This window comes from Ambystoma mexicanum, chromosome 3p (assembly GCF_040938575.1).
Source record: "Ambystoma mexicanum isolate Mex_15411 chromosome 3p, UKY_AmexF1_1, whole genome shotgun sequence".
In the NCBI taxonomy this organism is placed as follows: Eukaryota; Metazoa; Chordata; class Amphibia; order Caudata; family Ambystomatidae; genus Ambystoma; species Ambystoma mexicanum.
The window spans coordinates 1033429584-1033454868 of NC_090925.1; the positions used below are offsets into that span (position 1 = coordinate 1033429584).

The 25285-nt window shown below is 47.8% G+C and overlaps 1 protein-coding gene across 9 annotated transcripts in view; it reads left to right on the plus strand.

Moving 5' to 3' along the window:
* The window catches only part of SRC (SRC proto-oncogene, non-receptor tyrosine kinase), a 520693-nt gene that overhangs the window by 262868 nt on the left and 232540 nt on the right, over positions 1-25285 (plus strand). For 6 of the 9 annotated variants that reach the window (XM_069652377.1, XM_069652378.1, XM_069652383.1 and 3 more), the window contains exon 2: positions 23214-23259. In XM_069652377.1, coding sequence (XP_069508478.1) covers positions 23214-23259 — 46 coding nt within the window. Of the gene's footprint in view, positions 1-22918; positions 23007-23213; positions 23260-25285 lie in introns of all 9 variants that reach the window. The other 3 variants (XM_069652381.1, XM_069652375.1, XM_069652376.1) reach the window with 1 other exon arrangement.

The window sequence follows — 25285 nt, forward strand, 5'->3', positions numbered from 1 at the left end:
AGTGGTTCCTTCACATGCAGATTGCTATCCTTCCACTAAGCAAAACACGTTGCATCTCTGCCCAACATAGCTAGTTGGGAAACCTCCGGTTTATACCCAGGGCTAAGATCCTCAGCCAGGAGAATAGAACGGCAGAATGTGCCTTTTAGTTTTCCCATGTGCATGTGGCATTGGTCTAGTAGATGGCAGTTCATGGAAATTAAGCCAAAATGCTTCCACTGATAAATAGGCTATACGTCTTTGCATGTTATTAAGTGTTCTTATTACCTGACCCAATGGCAGAGGTGTTGCTAGGTCTGGAAAAGATCCCGGGCTACGCTAATTTTGGGACTGGGGCTAGCTAGTCTTTTATGTTGTAACCCCTGAGCTTCTATCCGGGGCTACAAACAAAAGACCCAGGGCTATAGCCCCATCAGCCTCCCTAGCAATGCCTCTGCGGCAATCATTTTATGAACATAAGAGGGTTGAACAGCATGCCGACACATGTACATCAAACTTGTAGCAGAGATCACCCTAAACGCGTCAGCCAGCTTTCAGCTCGGGGTGACATGTTGCCATCATTATCCTGCATGTCGGGGTACATGCTTGCTTATGCATTCCTCTAAACGCACACATCACTCAATCATATGAAGCAAGAAAATGTTCCAAAGTTGTTCAATTTCTCTAGTAATTACCAGTGGTCCAAGTGGGGGGGGAGGGGAGAGAGGTATTCACCCACTTTTTCATGTTTTTGTTTTACTGTTCCTATACTTTTATTTTAAAAAGAAATAGTTTCGGGGTGGTTTCATTTTAAAATAAGTGTAGGAAGAAGTTGAAACTTGCACTTAAGCGCACTGCACTGAACATTCCCTTTAAATAGGTGTGTGTGTTTTGGGGGTTTGGATTGCGTGTGGGAGGGGGCGTGGTGATGGGTTTTGTGGGGTATGGGGGCAGGCCAGCAGGGAATATAGTTCCACTACTTATTTTCGTAAACTTTCGACCACTGGTAATTACTAAACGTGAATTAGTGGAGTTCAGATTTCACTTCCTTACTCCCCCAGACTCCATAAATGTGCGCGCATGCGTTTTCGTTCCTTCTATTTGAAATGGTATTGCAGAGAATGACACACCTTCATTTTTAAATCGCATACTTTGCTGGATTGCCTCGTAATAAGTTTGCAGACACGCTCTTTTACCCTTTGAAACTGAATTATACTTGCTTTGACTAACGGGTTTCTATCAAGAATTCTTAGTACTCCTACGTCCCGTCCCCTTTCCTCCATACTTATGGAACATTTCTCCGTCCTGTGGGACGGGACCGGAGCACTTTGTAAAAAGCATCCACATTTTTTTTTCAAAAATGTGTCCTTCCTCGCTTTCTTGCGTGGGGCCCGGCACGTGGCCGTAACCCCGCCCTCCTTGGCTCCGCCCGATGCATCGCCCATCAGTCCTTTTCTCAGCTCGTTCGGGACTGGACACACTTACATCCTTGGAAGATTTTCTTCCCTTTTTTCCTCTCTGGCTCTTGCTAGCGATCGTGTACTAGTCCGTCGTTCAAACTAGACTTTCCAGATTGTTGGTGTCACTGTCGTTTCGAGGGGGGATCCCCATCCTCTTTGTTTAGAGTGCTTGGGTCCGGATCACCGTTGGGACTCCTGTTTTTACTGCGACTCCCTTTCGGTCCGGGCACTTCAACCTCGGTTGGAGCGGTGGGAGGAGGTGTTCCGACAAACTCCTCCTTCACATTTTCAGGCATTCATCGACGAGAAGAAGAAACGACCGCTAAGTTCTTTACTTTTCAGTGCACCCCGGCCGGGGGATACCTTTCCGGGTTCCTCTCGGGCCGGGAGGGGCGTTGATCGCTCTGCCACCAGGGTTCGCCCTGGGCCTAATAATTGTACCAGAGTTTTCTCCGAGGGTCTCCGTAAGGGGCCTGTGGATACCGGAGTACGCTCCGAGGCCCCTCCTGTGGGGGCTGTTTGTGGACCCAGTTCTACTGAATCGTGGGGTACCGGAGCTCGCTCTGAGGCCTCTGTCGGCTTCCCTCAAAAATGAGACCGGGGTGCGCCCGGAGGCTTTGGGGCTTGCTGTTACCGAACGGATGTTCAAGGCCCACGCAGATAAGGCTGTTACCGGACCTGGGTCCGAGGTCCCTCGACCAGAGGCTAAAGTTACCAACAGTTCTGAGAGGCCTGACAAGGCCTTGTCGGTGAAAGCTGTTTCTCACCGTTCCGCTCTTGCGGTGACACCAGACCTGTTGAGGGGTCGAAGAAGCAAAGTTCTTCTTTTACCGGCAGTGCCGAGGTCCTTCCTTCGAAGGCTAATTTGGCGATTGGTATGTCACGAAAACATTCCAGGCCTCACAGTACCGGCTCTGTCGAGGTCCCTTATGTTGAGGCTAAAGTTAAGGCCCCTGATCCATCGACGGGGACCCCTGCCTCACTTCCTCACGTCCCGCAGTTCCCCTCGGGTGAGGACAAAATGGCCCCCGGTTCCCGCCACGACCGCCATTTTGGGTGCTACCCCTACAACTACGCCATCGGCCTCCGGTGTAGGGCTCGGCCCCTTGGCTGGACATAGAGTCCCTTGTGCGCATCTTTATCGGCCAGTTTATGACTGGAACGCTCGGATGCCTCTTCTGCACAATGTTTCGTTGCCTGCGGGGTCAGCACCGTTTATGTGGATACGTCGGTGGAGGGGCCAGTGTGGCACCCGTCCCCATTACGTCCCTGGATTTGTCCACCTCATGAGAGGCCTCCTCCGGTTCCAAAGCAGTCCCCGGAGGAAGCTTTTTTCGGTACATTTCAAACACTTATGCGTACCGACCCCATGAGGGAGTATTTCAAAGGGCTTTTTAGGGAGATCTGTCCTCCCGCGCCTCTGGCTCCACCTGTTCCTCTGTTGGTTCCGCCGGCGCCTCCCTTGCCTACGGTGCCCTCCCCCCCGCACCCCCCCCCCGACTCTTGAGCCTTTGCCCCCATTGTCCCCTGTGGACAAGGCAGCGCCTGACATGGTTCAGCAGGATCCTGACCTGTCGGATGACGCACAAGGCGATCAGAATACTGCAAGGACCTTCCCTGGTCTATCAGAGCTTTTCATGACCGGGTACTGGACATGATGAACTTCTTAGGAGTTCCAGTGCACGAGACACCCGCTCCGCAGGAGGGTGTGCTTTCTGGGGCGTTCACACTGTCTCCCTTGGAGCGTACCGGCCTGTTCTTGCAGAAGGACGTTCTGGCCGAGGTCCGTAGAGTCTGGGAAAAGCCACACTCTGGACTTTTTGTCAATAAGAAAATTGACACGAGATACAGGCTGCATTCTTCGGAAGAGGTGGCCCTGTCGTCTTGTCCACCCCCCCCTCCTCCACAGTGGTGGCTGCGGCCACTTTGCAGTCCAGAACTGCAGCATCCTCTTCCACGACGGCTACTCAGGTTCTGGGAAAGGAGGACAAGCTCCTCGACTCCCTCGGGAGGAAAATCTTCGCCAACTCGGCCTTGCAGCTCAGGCAGGCCAACGCTGAATTGATATTAGTGGGAGCTAACATGCGGGTGTGGAAAGGTCTGTCTGAGTTTGAGGAGTTCATCCCGGTCGAGAAGCTGGAAGACTTAAAAGGAGGCCTTTCCGACGCCAGGGCCTTGGCCCAGGATCTCCTGGAGGCTGCGGCTCACCATGTAGACTCCTCTTCTTGGGGCCTTATGCTGGGGGTTGATACCTCATGGCAGGCGTGGCTGCATGCAACTAAATTCTCAAAAGAAGTACAGGACAAGGTGTTGGACCTTCGTTTGATGAGAAGGAGCTCTTTCATGCTGCAACAGATGTAGAGCTCACCAAGACGAAGGATAGCACTCAGCTTAGTCCTTGTCTGTCCTGGTTAAGGCTCCTTTCAAAACCCAGAGACCGTTGTCACAAAGTCGACCTTCCTCTGGCTTTAGGGGCTTCCTCGACCGCAAATCTCGCAGAGTGGATACCCCTGCGGGGAATAACCGCCGTAGGCAACAACGGACCTGGTTTTTCTCCCGCTCCTCAGCCTCCTCCTCAGGTGGCGCCGCCACCGATAAACCTACTGAGGGTTTTCCACGCTCTCACGAGACCCCGGTGGGAGGACGCATTGCGACTCATTGGGAGGCGTGGCAGACCATCACAGAAGACAGATGATTCTTGTCAGTCGCTCGGGCGGGCTTCCGCTTGCCTCTACCCCCTACCCCACCCCTCAACCCTCCTTTTCAGCTGTCGGGCTTGCCCTCCCTCAAAGCCGAGGTTCAGAAACTTCTGGACCTCAGAGCTGTGGAACCCGTTCCCCTTGGGGAGCGAGGGGAGGGCTTCTACTCCAGACTGTTTACGGTGCCCAAACCCAATCAGGCTGGCCTGTGCACCATCCTAGACCTTTCCCAGTTCAATCTTTTCCTACCCCAAGAGAAATTCAAGATGATCACGCCCAGTCAGATGCGGTCCTCCTTGCAGATGGGCGATTGGCTCAGCGTCGTGGAGCTTTAGGATGCGTACATGCATATCCTGATTTGGAACCCACACAGGAGATATCTCTGCTTCTCTTTGGGAGAGGAGCACTTCCAGTTTCGAGTGCTTCCTTTTGGCCTCAGCTTGGCGCCGCAGGTCTTCACGAAGATGTCGGTGATTGCAGCCTATCTTCGTCTCCAGGGTATCCATGTGTATCCATATTTGGACAACTGGCTCTTACGCAGCCCTTGTCCACTGGCAGCAGTGGGCAATCTCCAGTCTCTCTTTCAGCTCCTGTTCCATCTTGGGCTGTCGGTGAACTGGTGGAAATCTCCCATGACGGTCTCGCAGGACCTGATTTTCCTGGGTTTTCGCTGGAACACGATCGACTGCAGAGTGTACCTGACCGGGGACAGAATGGCGGATCTGTTAGCCACGTGTCAGATGTTTGTGCAGTCGGAGAGCATGTCGGCCTGGTGGTTCCAGAGGCTTCTGGGCCTCATGGCCTCGTGCGTGCTGGCTCTTCCTCTTGCTCGTCTCAACATGAGATGGACCCAGATGGCTCTTCGGAGTTCCTGGTGTCAGGCTGTGGACCCGGATTCAAAGCTGATAATGATTCCGGATTCCATGAGAGTGGACCTGGATTGGTGGTCATCTCTCAGCAACCTGTCGGTGGGTGCGGGGTTTCAGGACCCAAGCCCCACGATGACAATCACGACAGACTCCTCCCTCCTGGGGTGGGGTGCGACGTTAGATGTTCTTCAGGTCTTGGACCTCTGGTCGCCTCAGGACAAGCTCCTGCACATAAATTATTTGGAGCTTCTGGCGATCTTCCTAGCGCTCCAGGCTTTCAGACCGCTCATTGCCAACAAGGTGGTCCGCATACGTACGGACAATGTGGTGACAATGTATTACATCAAGCAAGGGGGAACAAAGTCTCCTCCACCCCAACCCCCCCGTGGACCTGTCCATCCAGATATGGGAGTGGGCCGTGCTTCATGGTGTCTGGCTGCTTGCAGTGAGTGCACATCCCGGGCCAGCTGAATGTCACAGTAAATGCCCTCAGCCGGCAGACAGTGGTCAGCTACGAGTGGGAGTTGAAGGCGGAGGTCCTCTCGGATTTTCTTGCTTTGGGGCACACCGGAGGTGAACCTCTTCGCTACGGCGGTCAACAAGAAGCTTCCTCCAGTATGACTCCAGAGGGGGGCTGGGAGCCTCCTCTCTGGGGGATGCTCTCGAGATTCCATGGCACAACATGAGAGCTTACGCCTTCCCGCCTCTGCCTCTAGTCCATTGTGTAATTTGGAAGCTGAAGCACTCGGTGAACTGTTACCTTCTGCTCATAGCCCCGTGGTGGCCGGCCAGGTTTTGGTTCTCGGAACTTCAACACCTGTCGGTGTATCCGCCGATCAGGTTACCAGTGACCCCCAGTCTTCTTCATCAAGGGGAACAGCAGATGTTCATCCCTCCCCACAATCGCTCAGCTTGGCGGCATGGTGCCCGAGTTAAAGTCTTTAGAGCATCTGAACTTGTCTACGGATAACATGCGTTTTATCCAGGCAGCCAGGAAACCCTCGACCAGATCCCAATACAGGAGTAAATGGCTCAGGTTCTGTCATTGGTGTTTTGAAAAGCAGCTGGATCCAAGGGTGGCTATGATTGACACGGTGCTCTCTTTCGTGTCCTCCCTAGCAGAGTCGGGTGTTCACGTTCTATCATGCAGAACTTATCTATCAGCGGTTTCCGCTTATCTTTCTACAGATCAATGCTCTTATTCTCTGAGTAATCCAGTGGTTAAGAGGCATTTTGCAGGCCTGACACGCCTCTACCCTCCGGTTCGTAGTCCGCACCCGCCGTAGGACCTAAATGTAGTCCTGACGGCGCTGTGCCATAAACCTTTTGAACCAATGGCCACGGTGGACCTCGAGTACCTATCCTGGAAAGTGTCCTTTCTGAGCGAGCTCCAGGCCTTAAGAAATCAAGGGATCAAAAGGTGCACTCCAATTTAAGGGACCAATGTTGATTGTATAAATAAAAGACTTAAGCATTCCGGGTGCTGGGGAGGAATACAGGCTCTGACACAGGGCTTGTGACATATATGAAACAGAAAAAAGTGTCTAAATCTAAAGACACTCCCGTCCCCTACACACCATTAAAGCTGATACACAATTAGTCAAATATAGTTCGAATTTTTACTTCAAAAAAGGATGATAAATATTCAACAGGAACAAACAAATTTCACAATATGTTAACCAGGACTCTTCTGGTTGGCAATCGAGTTTGTAAACATACCAAACATTCAATTAAGGCCATCATGGGAAAAAAATAATCTTCAATACAGAACTTGAAACATAATTAGAATAAAGCAGAAATAATAACAAAGAACAATATTCTTGCGATGTACTGAGGAGCTCTATGCGTTTCGGGGAACACCCCCTTCTTCGGGAGCTGAAATTATCCAAAATTGTATACATTAAGAGAATCTTCAGTATAAAGCACCCAATTTCATATTATAATATACATAACACTTGAGAAATCCAGAACAAAAAATTATTCAGAATATAATTGTAAAACAAATAATGCAATGAACTAAGCAGTCAACATTTATGTAGTCAAAAATGATCAAACACAATTGCATCCATGACCATCAGCCATCCCAAAGGTGTGACTCCAAGAAAGAAAATAATAAAACCCCAAACGGGTACTATAGTGCCCAAGTGTACCAATGTAAATGATTACCTTTTCAACAAACTGACATGGGACCACAATGGAACTATTCACAGCAACGAAAGTTCAGAAGATCTGATAGGAAAAGAAGTCCAATTGCAGCTAGAATACATACTGGCTGATTCCCCTTTTTAGGGCATTAACCATAGGTTTGGAAAGTGGAGATGTATAAGTAAATGGAATTGAATTTTTAACATAGAAATCGACAGATTCAAAAGTACCTTGAAAAAAGGTTGGATGACATGCTCACCAATAGTTAGGGCCTCAGTCCCACGGACAATTGAAGTATTGATGTCGATGTATGGTTTAACTCGGACCAGCCGGTAAATGGTAACCCAATTCCTAATGATGTCCACTTGAACATGTAATGGTGCCCAAAGAATGCCAAAAGTCGAATGAATCGGGACAAATAAACCACTGTATATAACCAGAAAAACAGAATCCTAAAGTCAATCTATTCATACAACATTAAAACTAAAATAAAAAGCAAACGTATATGCAAACAGTCTAAATTAAACAACCCCAAATCAGAATGTATAAGCCACTATATATAACTACACCCGGAGAAAAGCAAAGAATTCCAAAAAGGAATAAGGAAGGAAACTAGAAAAGAAAATCATGTAGTGTAAAAAGAATAAAAGAAGGAAACTAGTAAAAAAATCATGTAATGTAACAATTGAAATGAAAATCAAGTAGTATTTAGGAACAGTTTCGATTGAACCAGCAACACGAGAGAATATAAATGAAGTCAACTACAATTAGCTGCCAGAATCCAAAACCACAAAGAAAACAAATTCATCCATAAGAACTCGTCGCAAAGTGTAAAGAAACCTCTCACGAACGTGACGTCTCAAACTGGCTAGGCGTTGTGTGGTAACTGACGTGCTGTTTATACTCTTGTAGCGGTCATGTGTGAAAGACACGTGATCCCAAATGTTAGCAACGTAACGTGTGGAAAAATAAGCTGCCTGCTCAATGTAGCCGGCACTGTTTATACTTAATAAACACGAACGTAAACAACGTGACCCTTTAGAAAGAAACTGCCGTCACAAACCCAGCCTTTCTACCGAAGGTGGTAACTGAATTCCATCTGAGTTAGTAGATCTCCATACCGGTCTTTTTTCCGAACCCTGCCTCAGAGACTGAAAGGGTTTTACACTGTCTGGATGTCAGAAGGGCTCTTAAGTTCTACCTTCACAGGACTTCGGAGCTTAGGAGTTAACTTTTTGTGACCTTCGGTAACCCTCAGGGTAAGCAGGCGTCTAAGGCGACTTTCTCGGTGGATCGCCGCCCGCATCAGTCTTTCATCGTCCAAGGGCTGAAACCTCCTAAGGGTATTGATGCACACCTGGTGCGGGGCAAGGCAGCCGCGGTTGGTTTTCAGAAATATGTCCCCTGGAGTCCATCGCTAGGGCAGTTACTTGGGCCTCCCCATCTGCTTTTTGTAAGCATTGTCTTGACATGAGCTCAAGAGCTGATGCTCAGTTTGGTCAGGCTATGCTGAAGAACCTTTTTCAGTAAGGGGTATTTCCATCCACCCGTAGTTCCTGTTAGGAGTGCTTGGGAATCTCCCATAAGTATGGAGGAAAGGGGACGGGACGTAGGAGTATTACCAGGTTACTCGCCGTAGTGACCTCCTTATTCCTAGTCCATAGTCCCCTTTCCTCCATACGCCCGCCCGTCGTCCCCTCTAATAAGGTTCCTCTGTTATTGCTAATAGGTCTCTGACCTGGCGTTAGAAAAGGACTGATGCGTGGGGCGGAGCCAAGGTGGGTGGGGTTACGGCCACGTGCTGGGCCCCGCGCAAGAAAGAGGAAGGACACATTTTTTAAAACATTTTTTGGATGATTTTTACAAAGTGCTCCGGTCCCGTCCCACAGGACGGAGAGATGTCCCATAAGTATGGAGGAAAGGGGAACTATGGACTAGGAGCAAGGTGGTCACTAGGTGAGTAACCTGGTTAATCTGGTTAGGTTGATTTACTTTGTGTTTTTAATGCTTTTTTCTTTATTAATTGGTTGTCAAAATCCATCAAATATAAAATGTAGCTTTTTTGAGCAAAAGATCGTTTTTGAAACACCACTTTGCAGCCCTGAGCCATGGTGTTGCAACTAAGGATGGGATGGAATGGGATGAGATTTAGACTAATGATTAAACTGCAAAATGTGCAACCAAGAAACATGGGTTCACATTTTGTCTTGCCCGTTTGACCAAAGTGTGTGATCCTGGGCAACTCGCTCTAAATCGCTCTGTCTTATTTCTCTTGGTTGCCAAAGTTGGTGTCCTCTAGAAGTGATCTTCTTAAATGTGTATTATAGAAGATTGGCTCCTGCATACTTTAATAGACTACAATGTTGCTCGATGTACAATATTGACCATTTATATATTGCATGAACTACGCAAAATTGTCTCTACGCTCACTCATGGAACGTCCCTAGCCATGGCACTCCATCCAATGATCAGTGAATTAAATGATACTGCAGCGTTTGTGAGTGGGTGGCTGGGTTGCTCGGAGAGTCCCTTTCAGAGTTCAGTGTATTGTAGTTGTCGTTATATAGCAGCTTTTACCATTATTATAGTCTCAATGCGCTGGTGGTGGTAATGCCCTAGGGGACTAAAGTCCAGAGTGTTGGAGATCACACAGTAGGGTTAGAATGCTTGTGTGAATTTGGCCAAATAAGGCTTAATGTTAAAGGATATTTTTACCGTGGGAATGAGCGGGAAAAGTGCAAGATAGCAGTGATGTGCCGTTGACAGCCTCAGCCCGGTTAACACAGTTCACTGGGCTTCGGTGCTTTCCGGTTGGTAGCCGTTGTGTGCTGTTGTGCGAGTCCGGTTTGTTTTGTTGTTGGGCTGTACTGAAGTTTGTGCGGTTTGTTTTGCTATGGGGTTGTGGTTGTGTTTAGTCAGAGTTTGAGAGGTTTATGCAGAGGGGTGAAATTGTTAGTGGGTTGGTTATTGGCATCGCTGTCTAGAGGTGATGTGCTAAATTTCCACTTTCTTTCTAGATGTGGCAAGTGAATATCTCTGCATTTCTATCTTGATCCGGCACTTACTGATATTCACAATCTTTTCTATATATGACGCCCACCAATATTCACAACTGTATCCAAATGTGGCGCTGGCCCACCTTTGAAATCCTATCTATATGTGAAGTAGGCTAGTATTTACAATTCTAACTAAATCTGGCCTCGAATATTCCCAATTCCGTCTAGATGTGGCACTGGCTAACAATTGCTATTGTATCTAGTTGTGGCACTGGCCAACATTCACAATCCTATCTAGTTGTGACACAGGCTATTCATACTCTTTGCTAAGTGTGACACATGCCGACATTCGCAGTTGTGTCTAAGTGAGGTAGTTGCTATCATTCACAATTCGGTCTGGGTCCGGCGGAGGCTAATGTTCACAATTATATCTAGATGTGGTACTTGCTAGCCTTCCTAATTCTAGCTAAGTGTGGCACTTGCTAACATTCATGATCCTATCTAGATGCGACTCAGGCCAATGTCACGATTCCATCCAATTGTGGCCAGGCTCCGGTAGCGAGCAACCCAGGAGGTCCGGCATGTGAACGGGTTCTGAGAGGAGTCGGGAGAGGACGTGAGCAGCCCTACAGATATGGGGTGTATCGGCCACTTTTACTCCCTAAAATTGGCAAACACTCCCCAAAAATTCAGTCGGGAGTACAAATCCACCCAAAATACAAAAAAGACATGTTATGTTACTTAGCATTTATATAGCGCTCTGCATATCATTGGTATGACCTCAAAGCGCTGGTAGGTTGAACGCCCTCGGGAACCGTAGTTGTGGTCAGTAGAGTGAGATAGTCTGAGGGTGCGTGGGTGCACCAGATGTGTGCAGCTGATGTAACTGCTGGATGGTAGTTGCATCCTAGCATTAGGTGTGGTGCTGGAGAGATCAGTTGGATGTGTGCAGTCTGGTGGGTGGACACCAAGACTGGGCTTTGGCTGCATTAGGCCTGAAGGATGCATATGTGAGCAACGGGTGCGGCATGTGCTCGGCTAGCTGCGTTTTATTAGGGTGATGAGGCGTTTGTGGGGTTGCATTCGCATGTGAACAGCTAGGCCGAATTAATCAGGGGTATAGCTGTATTCTAGTTGAATGATGGTGCATAGTTGACAGTAAGCATAGTGATGTGATATGATGGTTATCTCTAAAACGCCTGAGAGCAGACACGTCATCAGGATGGCAGGAAATGGAGCGACACAGACACATAGAGACAGGGGCTGATCTTACAGCGACAGAAGGGGGATACAGATATATAGCAGCAGCAGCATGGGGAACAGGAAAGCAGGATGCACGTGTGGGGCATGTTTACATTTACATCTCCATCCAGATGCGATTCAGGCTAATGTTCACGGCTGCACCCATGTGAGGGACATGCCAACATAAGCGACTCAGGCTAACGTTCACAATCCTGTCAGGCCTGGTGCAGGCTAATGTTCAGAATTCTGAGTGCGGCATTGTCAATATTCACAATCTTATCCGGGGTCTGGCGTAGGTTAATGTTCACAATTCTATCCAGGTGTGGCATTACTAGCGCTCACAATCCTATCTAGATGCGACGCAGGCTACTGTTTACAAATCTAGGTAAGTGTGGCATTGCGCAACATTCACAAGCTTGCTTGACCGTTCCATTTAGATGTGACGTAGACTAATGTTCACAATTTAATCTCTTAAGTGTGGCACGTGCTAACATCCACAAAACAATCCAGATGTGACGCAGGCTGAGGTTAACAGTCCCATCCAAGTATGGCACATGCTAATGTTCAGTTCTAACTGTGTGGCATTGCTGACATTAACAGTCCTGTCTGGGTCTGGCGTAGGCTAATGTTCACAAATAAGTGAATTGTGGTATTGCTAAAATTAATGATCCTATCGATAAGTGATGCAGGCTACTGTTTACAAGTCTTAAGTGCAGCATTGCTGACAATCGCAAACCTATCTAGATGCGACGCAGGCTAGTTTTCCCAATTCTAAGTAATTCTACCATTCCCCATTCTATCCGAGAGAGGTACATGCTACCATTCACACTTCCATTTAGGTGTGGCTCATGCTGTCATTTACAATTCCGTCCAATATGTGTGCACTGTCTAGATGCGACACAGTCACAGTAGAGTACTACTCATTAGACTGTGCAGTAATCTTTGGGCGTGCTATCTAGATGTGACAGTGTTAAGAGGCAGTTGCTAACATTGGCGAATCTGTCTGGGTCTTACGCAGCCAAGTTTCACAATTCTATCTAAATGCAGCTTAGATGTAGACTAATGTTCTTGACTACCTCCAGGTGTGCCGAAAGCTAACATTTAAAGGTCTGTCTAAGTGTGATACATGCAAGCATTTACAGTGTAGATGTAGGTTAATGATAATGTAGAGTGGTCGGGCTTTCTAGAGTAAAGTAATTGCTCTACTCACCACCCGTGCCACACTTACATTTTGGTTTCTGCTGGTTGACGGCTGGTCACTGGCTTCACTGGCTTCCCCTGCGGACACCTGCCGATGCTTTCTGGAGCTGCCTCTGTTGGAGCCGCCCTTTGCCTTGGGGTCCTTAGCCACAGGGGCTGCCCTGGGAGAGGGCTGCCCTGGGAGGGCCAGTCAAGACCAATGATCTGGCCAATCAGGGGGAGGGGAGTGGGCTGGGAGGCGGGAGGAGGGTGGGGACGAGAAGAAATTAACCAGGAAGGTTCGGGGAAGCAGGGATGTCTGCGAAGGCAGAGGGGCTCAACAGGGCCTAAAGTTAAACAAAAAAAAACAAAAAAAAAAAAAGCAAAGGCCCAGGAGGGTCCCAGGTAATCACGCACTCACCTCGAGGCTTCAGGAGCAAAATAGAATCCTGCGCCCCTGCTTTCACCCGAACAGCTGCATGGATATGTTTACACCAGTAGTGCACGTAGGAAGAAATTATTTTAACTGTGTTTGTAAGAAGTAAACCCGTATCTTTTAATGTGCTTGAATAACTAGTTGCAAAGAAATAAATATTACAAACATTTCTGCATTTTTTTGTACTTTAAAAATGTTTACTTGCTTATAAAATAATCGCATTGGAAATTGGACTTACATTTTTACTCCCTTTTTAAAAAAAAAATCCTTTTACTCCCAGCTTTAAAACATGGGGAGTAAAATACTCCCACTTCCAAATCTTATTTGGAGCACTGGTCGAGAGTGCTGAAGACTTGCTATTTGATTTATTTCATGTATTACACGCCCAGACCCTTGGGTATCACAGCGAGGTTACAGACAGCTTGTTAAAAACGAAACACAATTACAGCACGGTTACAGGCAAACGTACTATGTGTTTACAGCATGACAATAGTGCAGCACAGATGCAATGATTATTTACAAGTAATAAGGTAGGCTTTCTTAGTGTTGGTAAAATGACCACACTTTTAACCATTTTTTAAAGCCCTTGACGGTATCCTGTTTTTATGCTGCATGGAAGGGAGTTTCAATGTTTGGGGGTTAGGTATTGGAAACTACTGCCCCCTGCTCTGGTGTTTCTGAAGTGGGCCGTAGTTAACAGTAGGTGGTTATTAGATTTTAGGGTTCATGTGGATTCTTTTTTGGTTATGGCATCATTCAGGTAGATGAGGGCTTTTTTATGGTGCACTTGTAGGTGATGCATAGAGTTTTGAAGATGACTCTCGCTTCGATAGGAAGCCAGTGCTATGTGTCCAGCGTGGCCAAATTTGTTGTAGGCCTCCACTGCATGAAAAGATGTGATTGTAGCTAGGAGTGTTGGAACTGCCCCACAGGTGACCCTTGAATATTTATGGTTCACCACTTAAAAAAAAAAAAAAGGAAAAAAACAATCCAGTGCCCACGAATATTGGCCAGCCACCTGTAGTGGGAACGGATCATCTCGAAAGTCCCTTCTAACCAGCCTTCCATTCTCCGTCTCAAAAGGTTTATCCTGCAGGGTAAGGACAGTGGTACTTGCTGCTCAGTCATAGAAAAAATACTACTTCTAGAGCTGGTGGGCCACCCTTGCTCAAAATAGAAAATGTCTTTTCCTCTAGTTTGGACAGTCGCTGGAAATGGGAAATGTGTAGTTCCATTTCTAGTGCCAGCAAAGCACTGGTACTAGAAAATATAGCGTGAGCGGCTGCTTGTGCTGGAAATAAAAACGGTCATTTTTTTTTTCTATGTGGAGAGGAAATGGAAAATAAAGGTCCTGCTCAGGATGGCTACCTGTCCTCCTTTGCAGAACCTTTGTCTGCTTTGAACCCTTGATCTTTTTTTCAGCCATAAATTGCCGAAAATGTTTAAGTTCAAGAGACTCAAATTACCTGACATTGGTGGTTTAAGTTTCCCCTAAAGTGGTTGAAGCATGAATAATTATGGTCTTGCGTATGTGCAGCAACTTTAGAGGAAAAGAATGATATAACGCCACAGAAATCGTAATATTAATTATTTCTGCAATTTGAAAATATAGAAAAATGTTGTTCCCAACTTGTTGCGCTATGCGTTTTAATGGGGAATTGCTTGTTAGAAAATCTTATAATATTGGCTCCCTCAGTTATACAGTTGGCTCCGCCCACGTGTGGTGTGCGCTGTACGAAAGTGAGCGCCCTACGTGGGCTAGAAAACATAGCTTTTCAAGTGTTTTGATCTTCATCGCTGTGTCTGGCCACGCTGATCGATTCAGTCTTCATTAAAGGATCACAGTGAAGACTGAAAAGGGACTTGGTCGCCCAGCAGTAACAAGGAAAGTGGAAAAGTTATAAAGTAGGCTTGCACCCTATAATAAAGACTGCGTTCTGAGCAACCTGATTGGCTGTCAGACTTGCTGAGTGCACCAATAGGATGGAGTCCGAGCCGGCCAGAGGCATGGGCAGTCTGTGCAGTGACCCAGGGGCCACTGTCGGAGGGGCCCTGCAAGGCACCAGTGTCTGCCACAACCGCTGTGCAGTTTCATGTACAAAGTTCGCGTGAGGCCATGGTGTCGCCTGCCAACCTCCTGTGGCTCTCAAGAGAGCAGTTCCCAGCGGCCCATCACATGCTTCAGGCCCCTTAATGACTGCTTATCACCTTATCTCTTTAAGCAGCTAATTAAAGTGGGGTGATTTACAAATGATGCCCCATTTAAGTGAGCATTGTTTTGGAGGAGATGTTTATAATGTTTGTTTCAAGAAATGCAAATGCCATTTTCCTTCTGAAAGCACCCACAAAGCACCATTAGCTGCTTAAATCTACGCTCTCCTCCAGGCCAATTGCAATATATCTAACAAAACAGTTTTAAATTAGCTACATTATTTTCAGATTTTGATATTTAATGCAGTAAAAAGTTTATTTTCGGTAGAATGTGATATTTACATGACATCATATAGGAACCCTGTATTTGGCAAACACAAACACAAACCGGTAACCTTAAATGTTGTTAGTCTTGAATTAACATTTTCAAAACCCATAGGCCATTTTTTTTTTTTGTTTTTGTTTTTTTTTTGCTGAATTGCATTCTGGTATTTTTAGACTCCTAGTGAAGATAAGCGGGGGGGATGGCACAATTGTACACTTTTTGCTTGCATAACATTTTTGTAATGATGTATATATTAAAGTGGGTACCTTACACTGCGGTATGTGAACTTTTCCAAGTCTTTTTCATAAAACAGAGTATTGTTAAAGTCAAACATGGGCTTGAGGAGGGGGGAAGGAAGACGGGACAAGCAAGCCCTGAATATTTGCCCAGGATGTGGCAAGAGAGGTTGCAATCCTGGAGACTGGTAGTTATTTGTTCCCTGATTGTGGCCATGTGCTGCTTTTCCGGGCACAAGTAAAGGATATATATGGGTGGACAGCGTAACTTTTTTCAGAGGGCGAATGCAACCCCTTGGTGGTTTTTGAGGTTGGCAAGCTTGCTCAGGCATTTGGCTACCTGGATTACACCCAGATGTCATGTTTTCAGTGCAGAAACTTACGGAAGATATAGAAAAGGCAGCGTAGGCTAAGGGTGCAGTGTTGGGCGATGCAGGTGTTTGGCGACAAAGGGGTGCGGCGCAGAGTTTGAGTATGCTGCGCAGCTGTCGACAAGCACCGACCGTAAGGTAAGAAAGGTCTGGGCAGTGGGAGCAGCTAATACTGCTCCCTCCGAAACTGCCCGATCTTGCACGTACATCTACCTATCCTGCCTGGCTTAATGTGCTCTTGTCTCTGCTCAACCTTAAGCTCCCCCCCCCCCCCCTGTGGTTAGCCGTACTTAGTTTTGTGCTGTGAACTGAGACTGTTGTCACACGTTTGACTGCTGTGATTACTGGGTCTGATTTCTTTACCCCCCACCCCCCAGGTTCCTGTTCTACTGTTGGTTTACTATGCTCTACTGTGTTCACTTGCTCTCTCCTTCTCTCTAGGTTTACTGTTGTGTCACTGTGCCCCCCTCTTGTCATTCTCTGTTGCCCCGCTGTGTCTTGTTAGCCCTTGTGGTGTGCCACCAGCTTGCTTCTTTCTTTGCTCCCATTGTGTGACCACCCTCTCGCCCTTTCAACGCTCCTGCAACGCTGGGCTGTGCACCTCTCCCTCGCTCGTCTACGTTCCTCCTCACTCCCTATATTGTGCTTTCAATCTCTCCCATCTACTCGAACTGCTACTCTATCTCCTAGCCTATCCCTCTCACTAAATCTGGACGGAAAATGTTAGAGGGATATCCTGGTCTCCAACCCAGGCCTACCTCTAGCTGAAACCTACACTGCTTCCTCCAGACAAACTCACTGACAGCCTCTTTACAGTTCCCTCTCCAGACCTTTGGTCCCTTCTATATGGTATCTGTTCTCTCTCCTTTCTCCTCCTCGCCAAAAAATGATGGCACCCATTGGGAGGTCTTCTTGGCCTGCTTCCACTCCTCCAAAACCATAATCAATGTCTATCTAAATGGTATCGTCCTGGTCCAGTGCCCTCAGCCCAATCTCCACCTTCTTGATAGGCGTCTCCCATATCTTATCACCTTCCTCCCTTCTCCTGTTACTCCTACCACCTCCCTGGCTCCTCTGCCACCACCCATTCTCCTCACCTGCCTCCTCTCTGGCACCTACTTCGCTTACTCTCTGACACCTTTGCCACCTCTATCTACTGCTGCTCCCCTCTCTCTGGTTCCGCTGCCGTTTCCGCTGGGTGTACCTCACTCCTGTACCCCTGCCAGGAAGTCTTTCAAATGTGACAATGTGCACCACATCGCGATTCACTCTGTTGTTGAACACTCCTCTGCTATCTGCTGCCTCCTCGAAGACCTTGACATGGATTTCGTCACTCTGAGACATGAGTTTTGATGCACTCCTCCCTGCGGGCTACAAGATCCTCTCCGAGCCCAGAACCGACCACATGGAGGTGGATTTGCCCTGATCTTTCCTGAGTGGGTCCCTGCTTCTGTCATTCCTACACAGGCCTATTCCTCTTTTGAATGCCTGGTCTGCAGGTTCTCTCTCCTGGCCTCTCTGACAGTGGCCACCATCTGCAGGCCACCAGGTCGCCCTCTTTCTCTGAATGGCCTGACCTCTCCTCCTCTCTCCTTGCCTCTACCTCTTAACTTCTCGTCGTCAGAGACCTTAACATCCACCCGGATGCTGCTAATCCCTCTTCCGGGCTCTTCTGCAACCTTTGCGACTCACTCATAGTTTCCATTCTACCTTCTGGGCCGACATACTCTGCCGTACACACCTTGGATTTTCTCATCTCCTGTGACATCCCCTTCTCTAACCCTCTCACCACTCCTCTCTTGGCCTGACCACGTTCTGCTCTCCTCCTTTCTGAAACGGCTTGTCCACCTGGCAAAGCCCTCCTGCCCCCCCCCCCCAGCACTGCCACCCTCCTCATTGGTGATTCAGCCCTTGAAGCGAGTGTCATTGGCCGCCTTTGCCTCAACTTTCTCTGCTCCTCCTATGATTCCCACTCTGACACAGCCCTCTCTAATTTGCATCTTTCCATTACCAACACCTTGGAAATCCTTGCCCCTGTCATAAGAATCCGTCTGAAGCCTACCTCCAAGTGCAACTCTTGGTATGACTCTGATCTCGCTGCCCCGAAAATGAAGTGCAGGATCGCTGAGAGGAAGTGGAGGGCATCAGGTGCATCCTCTGACAAACTGGCCTGCCCCCTGCTTCAAAGGCAATACAGACTGTCTTCTCCAAGAAGAATTTACATATTTAAGCCTGCATCTCTGCAGCCTCTAACTGTGGCCTCTAGCAACATGGCCAAACGCTTTCAAATCTGCAAGGAGCTGGCCACTCTTACTGCAGTCTCCACCTCTCCTTTTCCCTCCCAGTCCCTATGTGTGCCCTTGGCTACTCGCTTCACCACTAAAACACAGGATATTATGTGCTCTTTCCTCCCTCTCCCAGGACCTCTTTGGCTGCCTCGCCTCCTCCTTTCTTCTCCTTCTCTCCGACGACAATTGACAAGGTTTCTAGACAAGTCCTATCTTTGAAGGTTTCGACTAACCGGTGCTCCCCTGCTCTTCCAGAAATATTAAGGACCACATCTCCACCCTCACTCCAGCCTCGGCCGATCTCTGTAATCATTCTTTCGCCACTGGATCTTACCCTCTCTCCTCGAGCACTCCCTTGTGCACACCATCCTAAAAAATCCTTCTGCTGATCCCACATGTCCGGAAAACTCTCAGACTATTTCTATCACTTCTTTCCTAGGCAAACTCCTGCAAAAGCTGGTTCTCTCCGTGCTTACTCTCCACACTGAATCTGTTGGTGATCTCTATGACCAGCAGTCTGGCTTCATAGCAGCCAGAGGCAGGGAAACTGCTCTTCCGAACACCTGCAAGATCTGCTCTCTAGATTCCAGCTCCCCCTCTGTGCCCATCCTCCTTGACATTTCCTCTGCTTTTGATATGGTCAATCACGGCACCCTGATCAATCGACTCTGCAAGAAGATGGGCTTCACGGATCAGGCCCTGGCATGGCTGACCACCTTCCTTCTTGACCGACCCTCCCAGGCCAAACTCTGGTCCCTTCCTCCACCTCTCACCACATATGGTGTCCCCCAGGGCTCTATCCTCTCACCCTAGCTTTTCAATGTCTACCTGGCCCTTCTGATCTCCACCTGCTCTTCTGATTTAGTGTTATACAAATGACACTCTGCTCTCTTTTATACTCCTCTCAGCCACCTCTCCTTCCTCGCTCATTCCTGACTGTCAATCCGTGATTCAGGGTTGGTGCACCTCCAACGATCTCTGCCTAAATGCCAGTAAGTCTGAGATCCTCCTCATTGGTAACCCTGCTCCTGCTTTCCCTCGCTCTCTGGCCGCCCTCCCTGAGCCCTCTACCCTCGCCTTCCTGTGAGGCAAAAAAACCTTGGTTTCATCTTCAACCCCACTCTCTCCTCTCTGCACATCTAGGACATTGCCAAAAAGGCCCACTTCCAGCGGCACCCCCTAAGAGGTATTCTACCTTTCCTCACCTTCCCCCAGATGCTTGGTCTCCAGAGCCCTGGTTCTCTCCAGGCTGGACTACTGCAACAGCTTCTTTTTCAATCTGCCTATCTCTACTCTTTGCCACCATCAAACTTATCCAGAACAGGACTGCAAGACTAATCCTGTGCATCAAGCCCAGGGACTGCATCTCTCCAGCCCTGAAATCTTCACTGGCTCCTGGTGGCTGCAAGGATCAAGTTCAAGATCCTCTGCATTGTCCACGAGGACTTCTGGGGCCGGCGCCTCACTATATCCAACTCTCTCTGCCTAAATACCTTCCTTCTAGAGCCCTTCGCTCAGCTGCCTCTAACTGAGGGTCAGACGCTTCTCCAAGCAGAGAGTCGGGGGTGGGAGGGGATAGATCGCTCTTCCTTTTCTCCTCTGCCTTCTCTCGCTCTCTCGCTTCCCTCCTAACCTACTGGTCTGCTGTGTTTGACTGGTGGCTTGGTTCCTTCAGAGTCTCGCTGGGTACCAGGCTTCCCTATGACCAGTCCTCCTGGCCTGCCGCGGACCTAGTGGCTCTATCTGTACCCCTTCAGCTCCAGGCCTCCTTGCACTTCCAGGTCTACGTTGCTTTGGCTGCACTTTTCAGAGCCATACCACCCTGATCGCACTTCTCCCTTCCCTTTCCCATGCACTTTTACCCTCACTTCCCCCTGCACTTCTCGTTGTAGCACTTGCATGATCTGAATGTCACAATGCCTAGTAAGATTGGTTTGTCTCGTCGTCCCTCTGTCCCTTCCCCTATTCTTGTCAGGCCTAGAAACACTTGTGTACAGGCGCGTTATAAATATCTTATCTCGTATCATATACCCACAAGACGCATAAAATGATATCAAAGCACATGCTCATATTTGGATTTTGTTTTTATGGGAATATTTCACTACAAATGGCTGCTGTTAAAAAGGTGTGCACCCTTTATACTTGGTCAGCGTATTTAATGAAAATGTCCTCTACGGGTATTATTCCTGTTAATTACTTTATTTGAAAGGCCAATGCTCTTTTGTCTGGTGCAGTTTCTTCTAAGGGGAAAGGTCAAGTGAAATAAATGTCCATCTTTCACTGTAAGATATGTTCACTTACTGTGCGTATGTTCTTGGGTGCCAGCTTTTAATTTTTGCTATGGGGGGAAAAGTTCCCACACCAAGTGGAGCACAGGCGTCACTCGTCCCCATGTCGAAACGCCACATTTTACAGCACGTTTAGCTATGTTTACGTTTGTAGAAAGCGCACAAAGCCATTGGGAATCTAGGCGTTGTTGCCACAGCAACAGGAAAGAAGACATATGATTTACAGGAAGGTCTAAACGTATATCAACAGTCTCCCAACCTCCTCAGTTGCTGTTGCAACTTTCTGCTATAGGATCCCCTGTGATTCTACAACCGGAGAACAGTTTTGGCCTGCTTACCTCCCTCCAATCAAGGCTCCGGGAGTACATTAATGAGGCTACCTTCTCATTTTGTAGTGAGCAGTTCTTGATAAACCTAGTTAATATTTAGTATTCTTTTTTTGACGGTCAAAATAATCCAAAGCTGTAGCTTCTGAAATAAAAGTATATTGCTAATTTGAACAATATGCCCAAATGTAGACACACAAAATAAAAGCAACTGTGAAACTTCTGAAAAAACAGCAGTTCGTTTCAGTTAGTAAAACGCAATCACCATATTTTTGCAATGCCTTACACAGATAGGGTTTTTAAACCAAAGTTTCAAAAGACCTTTTGCAAACAGTATTTATATCAATTATATGTGGGAAGAGAGGTGTTCAAGACTGTTATCAAATCTGCCCATCGCCACTTAACCAAAGTGAATGCTCGCGCATCTTTTATCACACCTTGTACAGACATCTGATTTTGGTAGGTAAGGCAATGTATTAAGCTGTCTGCTGCCTCACTACAGATATTGCCACATAGGTAAATGTTGATATTGACAGTTCATAGAATGGATGTCAGTGTATTTGTCTACTACCTTCCACATGGTCTCGTGTTTTTAGTTTAACTTCCCATGATAGCTTTGCGAACTAAATACTCATTCTGTGATACCACTGATGTCACTACTTATGCAAATTAGCGGGTCCCACACATGTTTTGCCACCCAGGGCCCCGCAAATCCAAAGGCCGGCCCTGGATGGAGTTGATTGCTGTGGGTCTGAGTGGACACGCTGATTGCTCCAGGCCTTCATTGCTCGTCAGGGAGCCCTGCAAGAATGAGTGGCATTTGGGCAGCTTTGTTCAGGCCCCAGTCGCTGCCTGCCTACATACAGGCAAGTCACTGTTAATTGTACGGGCCCAGCTAATCTAGTCGCTGGCAATGGTGGGAAGCAGATTTGTTGTGTACGGTCTTTCTTTCTATTGGTTCTTTTCATGGCTCATCGGAAGGTCATTTGTGTGCAGCCCTTTGATGCCTCATTGCAGACCAACGTTCAGAAAAGGACGTTCGACTCCTCCCAAGGCCTGCGCTAGATTTCTTCTCCCATGAAACCATGGTTTTACTTCGACGCCGCCCACAATGCGAGCAAGTGCTTGGAAGTTTCCAGACACCTTTTTAAAATGTTACTTCTTCAAAACCTATGTTTTTGTTAATTAACGGTTTCAACAGCGACCTTAGTTTCTGGTTAATGATGGCACTTAACTCTCAAAATATGCCCACAGTATGCAGTCAGACGGTTTACTGCACACAAGTTTGTGCGTTTCTGCATATTTCTCGTAACGTTAGGGCGTCTGCTGTGCGTTACTGTGCACATTACGTCTTTCTGTGCATTTTAGGCCCTGCTCTCCTTTTTGAATCTAGGTGATACGTAGCACTGCTCCTTGTACATAGATGGAACCCAGGATGACGACATTGTGGTTTGTACAGCGGCCCCATTTTCTCCCCTCGCACTCTGCACCTTTGAAAACTTAGCAGAAGGCACAGGCTCATTCCACAAACCCTTCACTCACAACACACACGCACAAAATCTCTGCCATAGGAATTGAGCTACTTTTAATGAAATAAATTCGCACTGTAGCATCCCACATAATGCTCTACCTCCTTAAGCACAATCCTCCCCTGTTTAGTGCATACTTTACGTCCGCAGTGGCCATCAACACGCCGTTTAGACATGGGTGACTAGCAAGGTCTTGGCCACCCTCACATACCTTTTTTAATGGCTGAAATGCATACGCATGATTCTTCCAAATTTGAATTCTGGTCCCTCGGAGGGCATTCAGCCAGCAGTGCCTTGGGACCATAATTATGATGAAAGGCGCTATACAAATGAAAAATGAATGAATAGCAATGGTCACCAATCCTATAACTATCCGTTATCCTTTTTTCTTTCTTACAGTCGAATCCTGCAAAGTCTCCATTATATCTTGGTTCCTTCTGCTCTTTGCTCACCGTTTTGTTACCCTTCTCAAGCAGCTGGAAACTCGGTACGTTGAGTGCCACTGCAAAGATGTGCATACAACCTCATGCTGGCCGAGTCCTGCTCGTTTTTTACCCTTTACAATAGAGAAACAGTGATGAATGTGTCATGTGCACAGTATTTTGTTTTATTTATTTTCATGTGTGGAGTTGTATATCATTCTGCTTCAATTTGATTCCACAGTAATGCTAACACTCTTGTCTTTGACTTCCAGGTCTCCCGAGGACGCATCCTTGACTGGGCCAGCTGCATTCACCAAGGTAACTGATACTTCAGTTTATTTGGGGGGCTGTGGGGTTGAGGGTTGGTGAACAGAAGCTTGATTGATTTATAAACTTCATTGGCAACATTAAATGTCACCAAAAATGAAATCCAGGCTGCATGACACGTGCGTGGATGTGTGTGCGCGCGCCCGTGCTAGCCTTTGCTTTTTGGTACACCCCATTCCTGTTATCTGACCTTTAATATCACTGCATACCCCTTGCTCCAAAAACCAAGGAGTGGTCGAATCCATCACCCTTTTACTTAAAAACGCAGTTTACTGCCACTCTAAGGGAGACAACTCCTGCTGCTGTTAGCCCTCTCACCCCTGCAGATTGCCACGCTTTCCGTTGTGGTCTCTTGGTGTTTTAGGTGACCCCGTTAATTACCAGCCTCATATGAGGCTTCCTGTGACACGCGCACACTACACCACGCCTCTTGTTTCGGCGCCTCACACTGGGGCCTACAGTAGACCGTCTGTGCCTTCGTGAGCAGTTAAGCACTCTAGCGTCTCCTCAGCAGTTTCGCTTTTTCAGTTGGTCTGTGAAGTCCAACGAACACCAGACCCATTTATTTATTCATTATTCTGAATAAGCTTGGTGTATATGCATGGTGATGGTCTACCCAATCCCTCTTCTGGACGCTCATCACATATGCTGGTCTACTACTGCTCCAGACTTTGGAAGTATTCCGTCATTCGACTCTCGCTCATTGGGAGTTCAGTCTAATCATTTTGGCATGGAATTCTCCCCCTCCCCCCTTGCCATCCTCCTAACCCAGCTATATGGACCCCGCTGCGTGCGTTCACACACCACCCCCTGCACATTGGTGTGACCCTCAAATGACAGATTCCTTTCTGCCATGTAATAAGATGTGAGAAGAAGATCTTCAATCCAATCTTTCTGCAGGACAAAGGGTAAACCACTGCTGGAAGCCCCCCGTTCTTCTGCAACCGCCCCCAACCCCTCGGAGAGACGGGGCAAGGCAGCTTTCAATCCAACCCAGGTCATGAGGGCAGACCCTCACCAAGCAGGTCTCTGGCAGGCCGTGCTAGAAGCAGGTCCACCAGGGCCAGCATTCCACACTATTCACCACCTAGACGGTGGTCATCATCTGTCAGTCACCAGAGACAGCGATCGCAATACAGTGTGTCACCCAGACCTCGGAGAAGGAGACATTCTACCTCCCCACCAAGCTACTCTTTCCCCAAAGGACTAGAGAACCCAGAGCGCCGTGTCATCAAGACCTCCGAATGGCCTGATGACCCCATGGAAGACCTGAGGGAACCGGACGATCCTTTCAGGAAGTTTTCGGATACAGACAAACATGTCCCAGAGGAGGGTGAATTAACACAAGATATGCCGACACAGACCCAAATGTGGCGTCACTCTACAGGGGGAGCCTCCCCTCCGGACGATATTGTCTCGTTAAACTGTGCTATTGCAAAGTCCGAAGACATTTTCAAAATTCAGGTAGCTTCAGAAGAGAAGACCTCATTCCTCTATGAACATGGAGACAAGAGGGGCCCAACAGTAAACACAATCCCAATATTGGATACACTTTGGGAAGCAGGGAAAAAGATTCTGGCCACCCCTCTCTCCACGCCAGTGCTGGTGGCAAGGCCAGAGAAGAAATTGCTTAAGTGGTCACCGTAAGGCCGTCTCCATAGTCACGGTTGCAGCGAGAGACTGCAAAACCCGACCTCTCCTCTCATAGCTGCACCCCATCAGACAGGACGCAAACTAGAGGGTATGGGGAGAAAGGTCTCGGCAGCAGCCTCATTGGCTGTAAGGCCTAGAAACGCCATGGTAATGATGGCCAGGTTGGACAGAGAACTGCCAGATGAGTTCCAGGAGAAGGATAAGGCCGGTGAGCACCACACACTGTGGGTAATATGCAGCGCTCAGATACCTCAGGGTTCGTAGCGCTATATAAGTGCCAAATTCTCATTCTTATTATTTTATTTATTATAATCACAGATGGCGAGGCAGTCTTGGACTACATGATAGAGCTTTATACAGATGG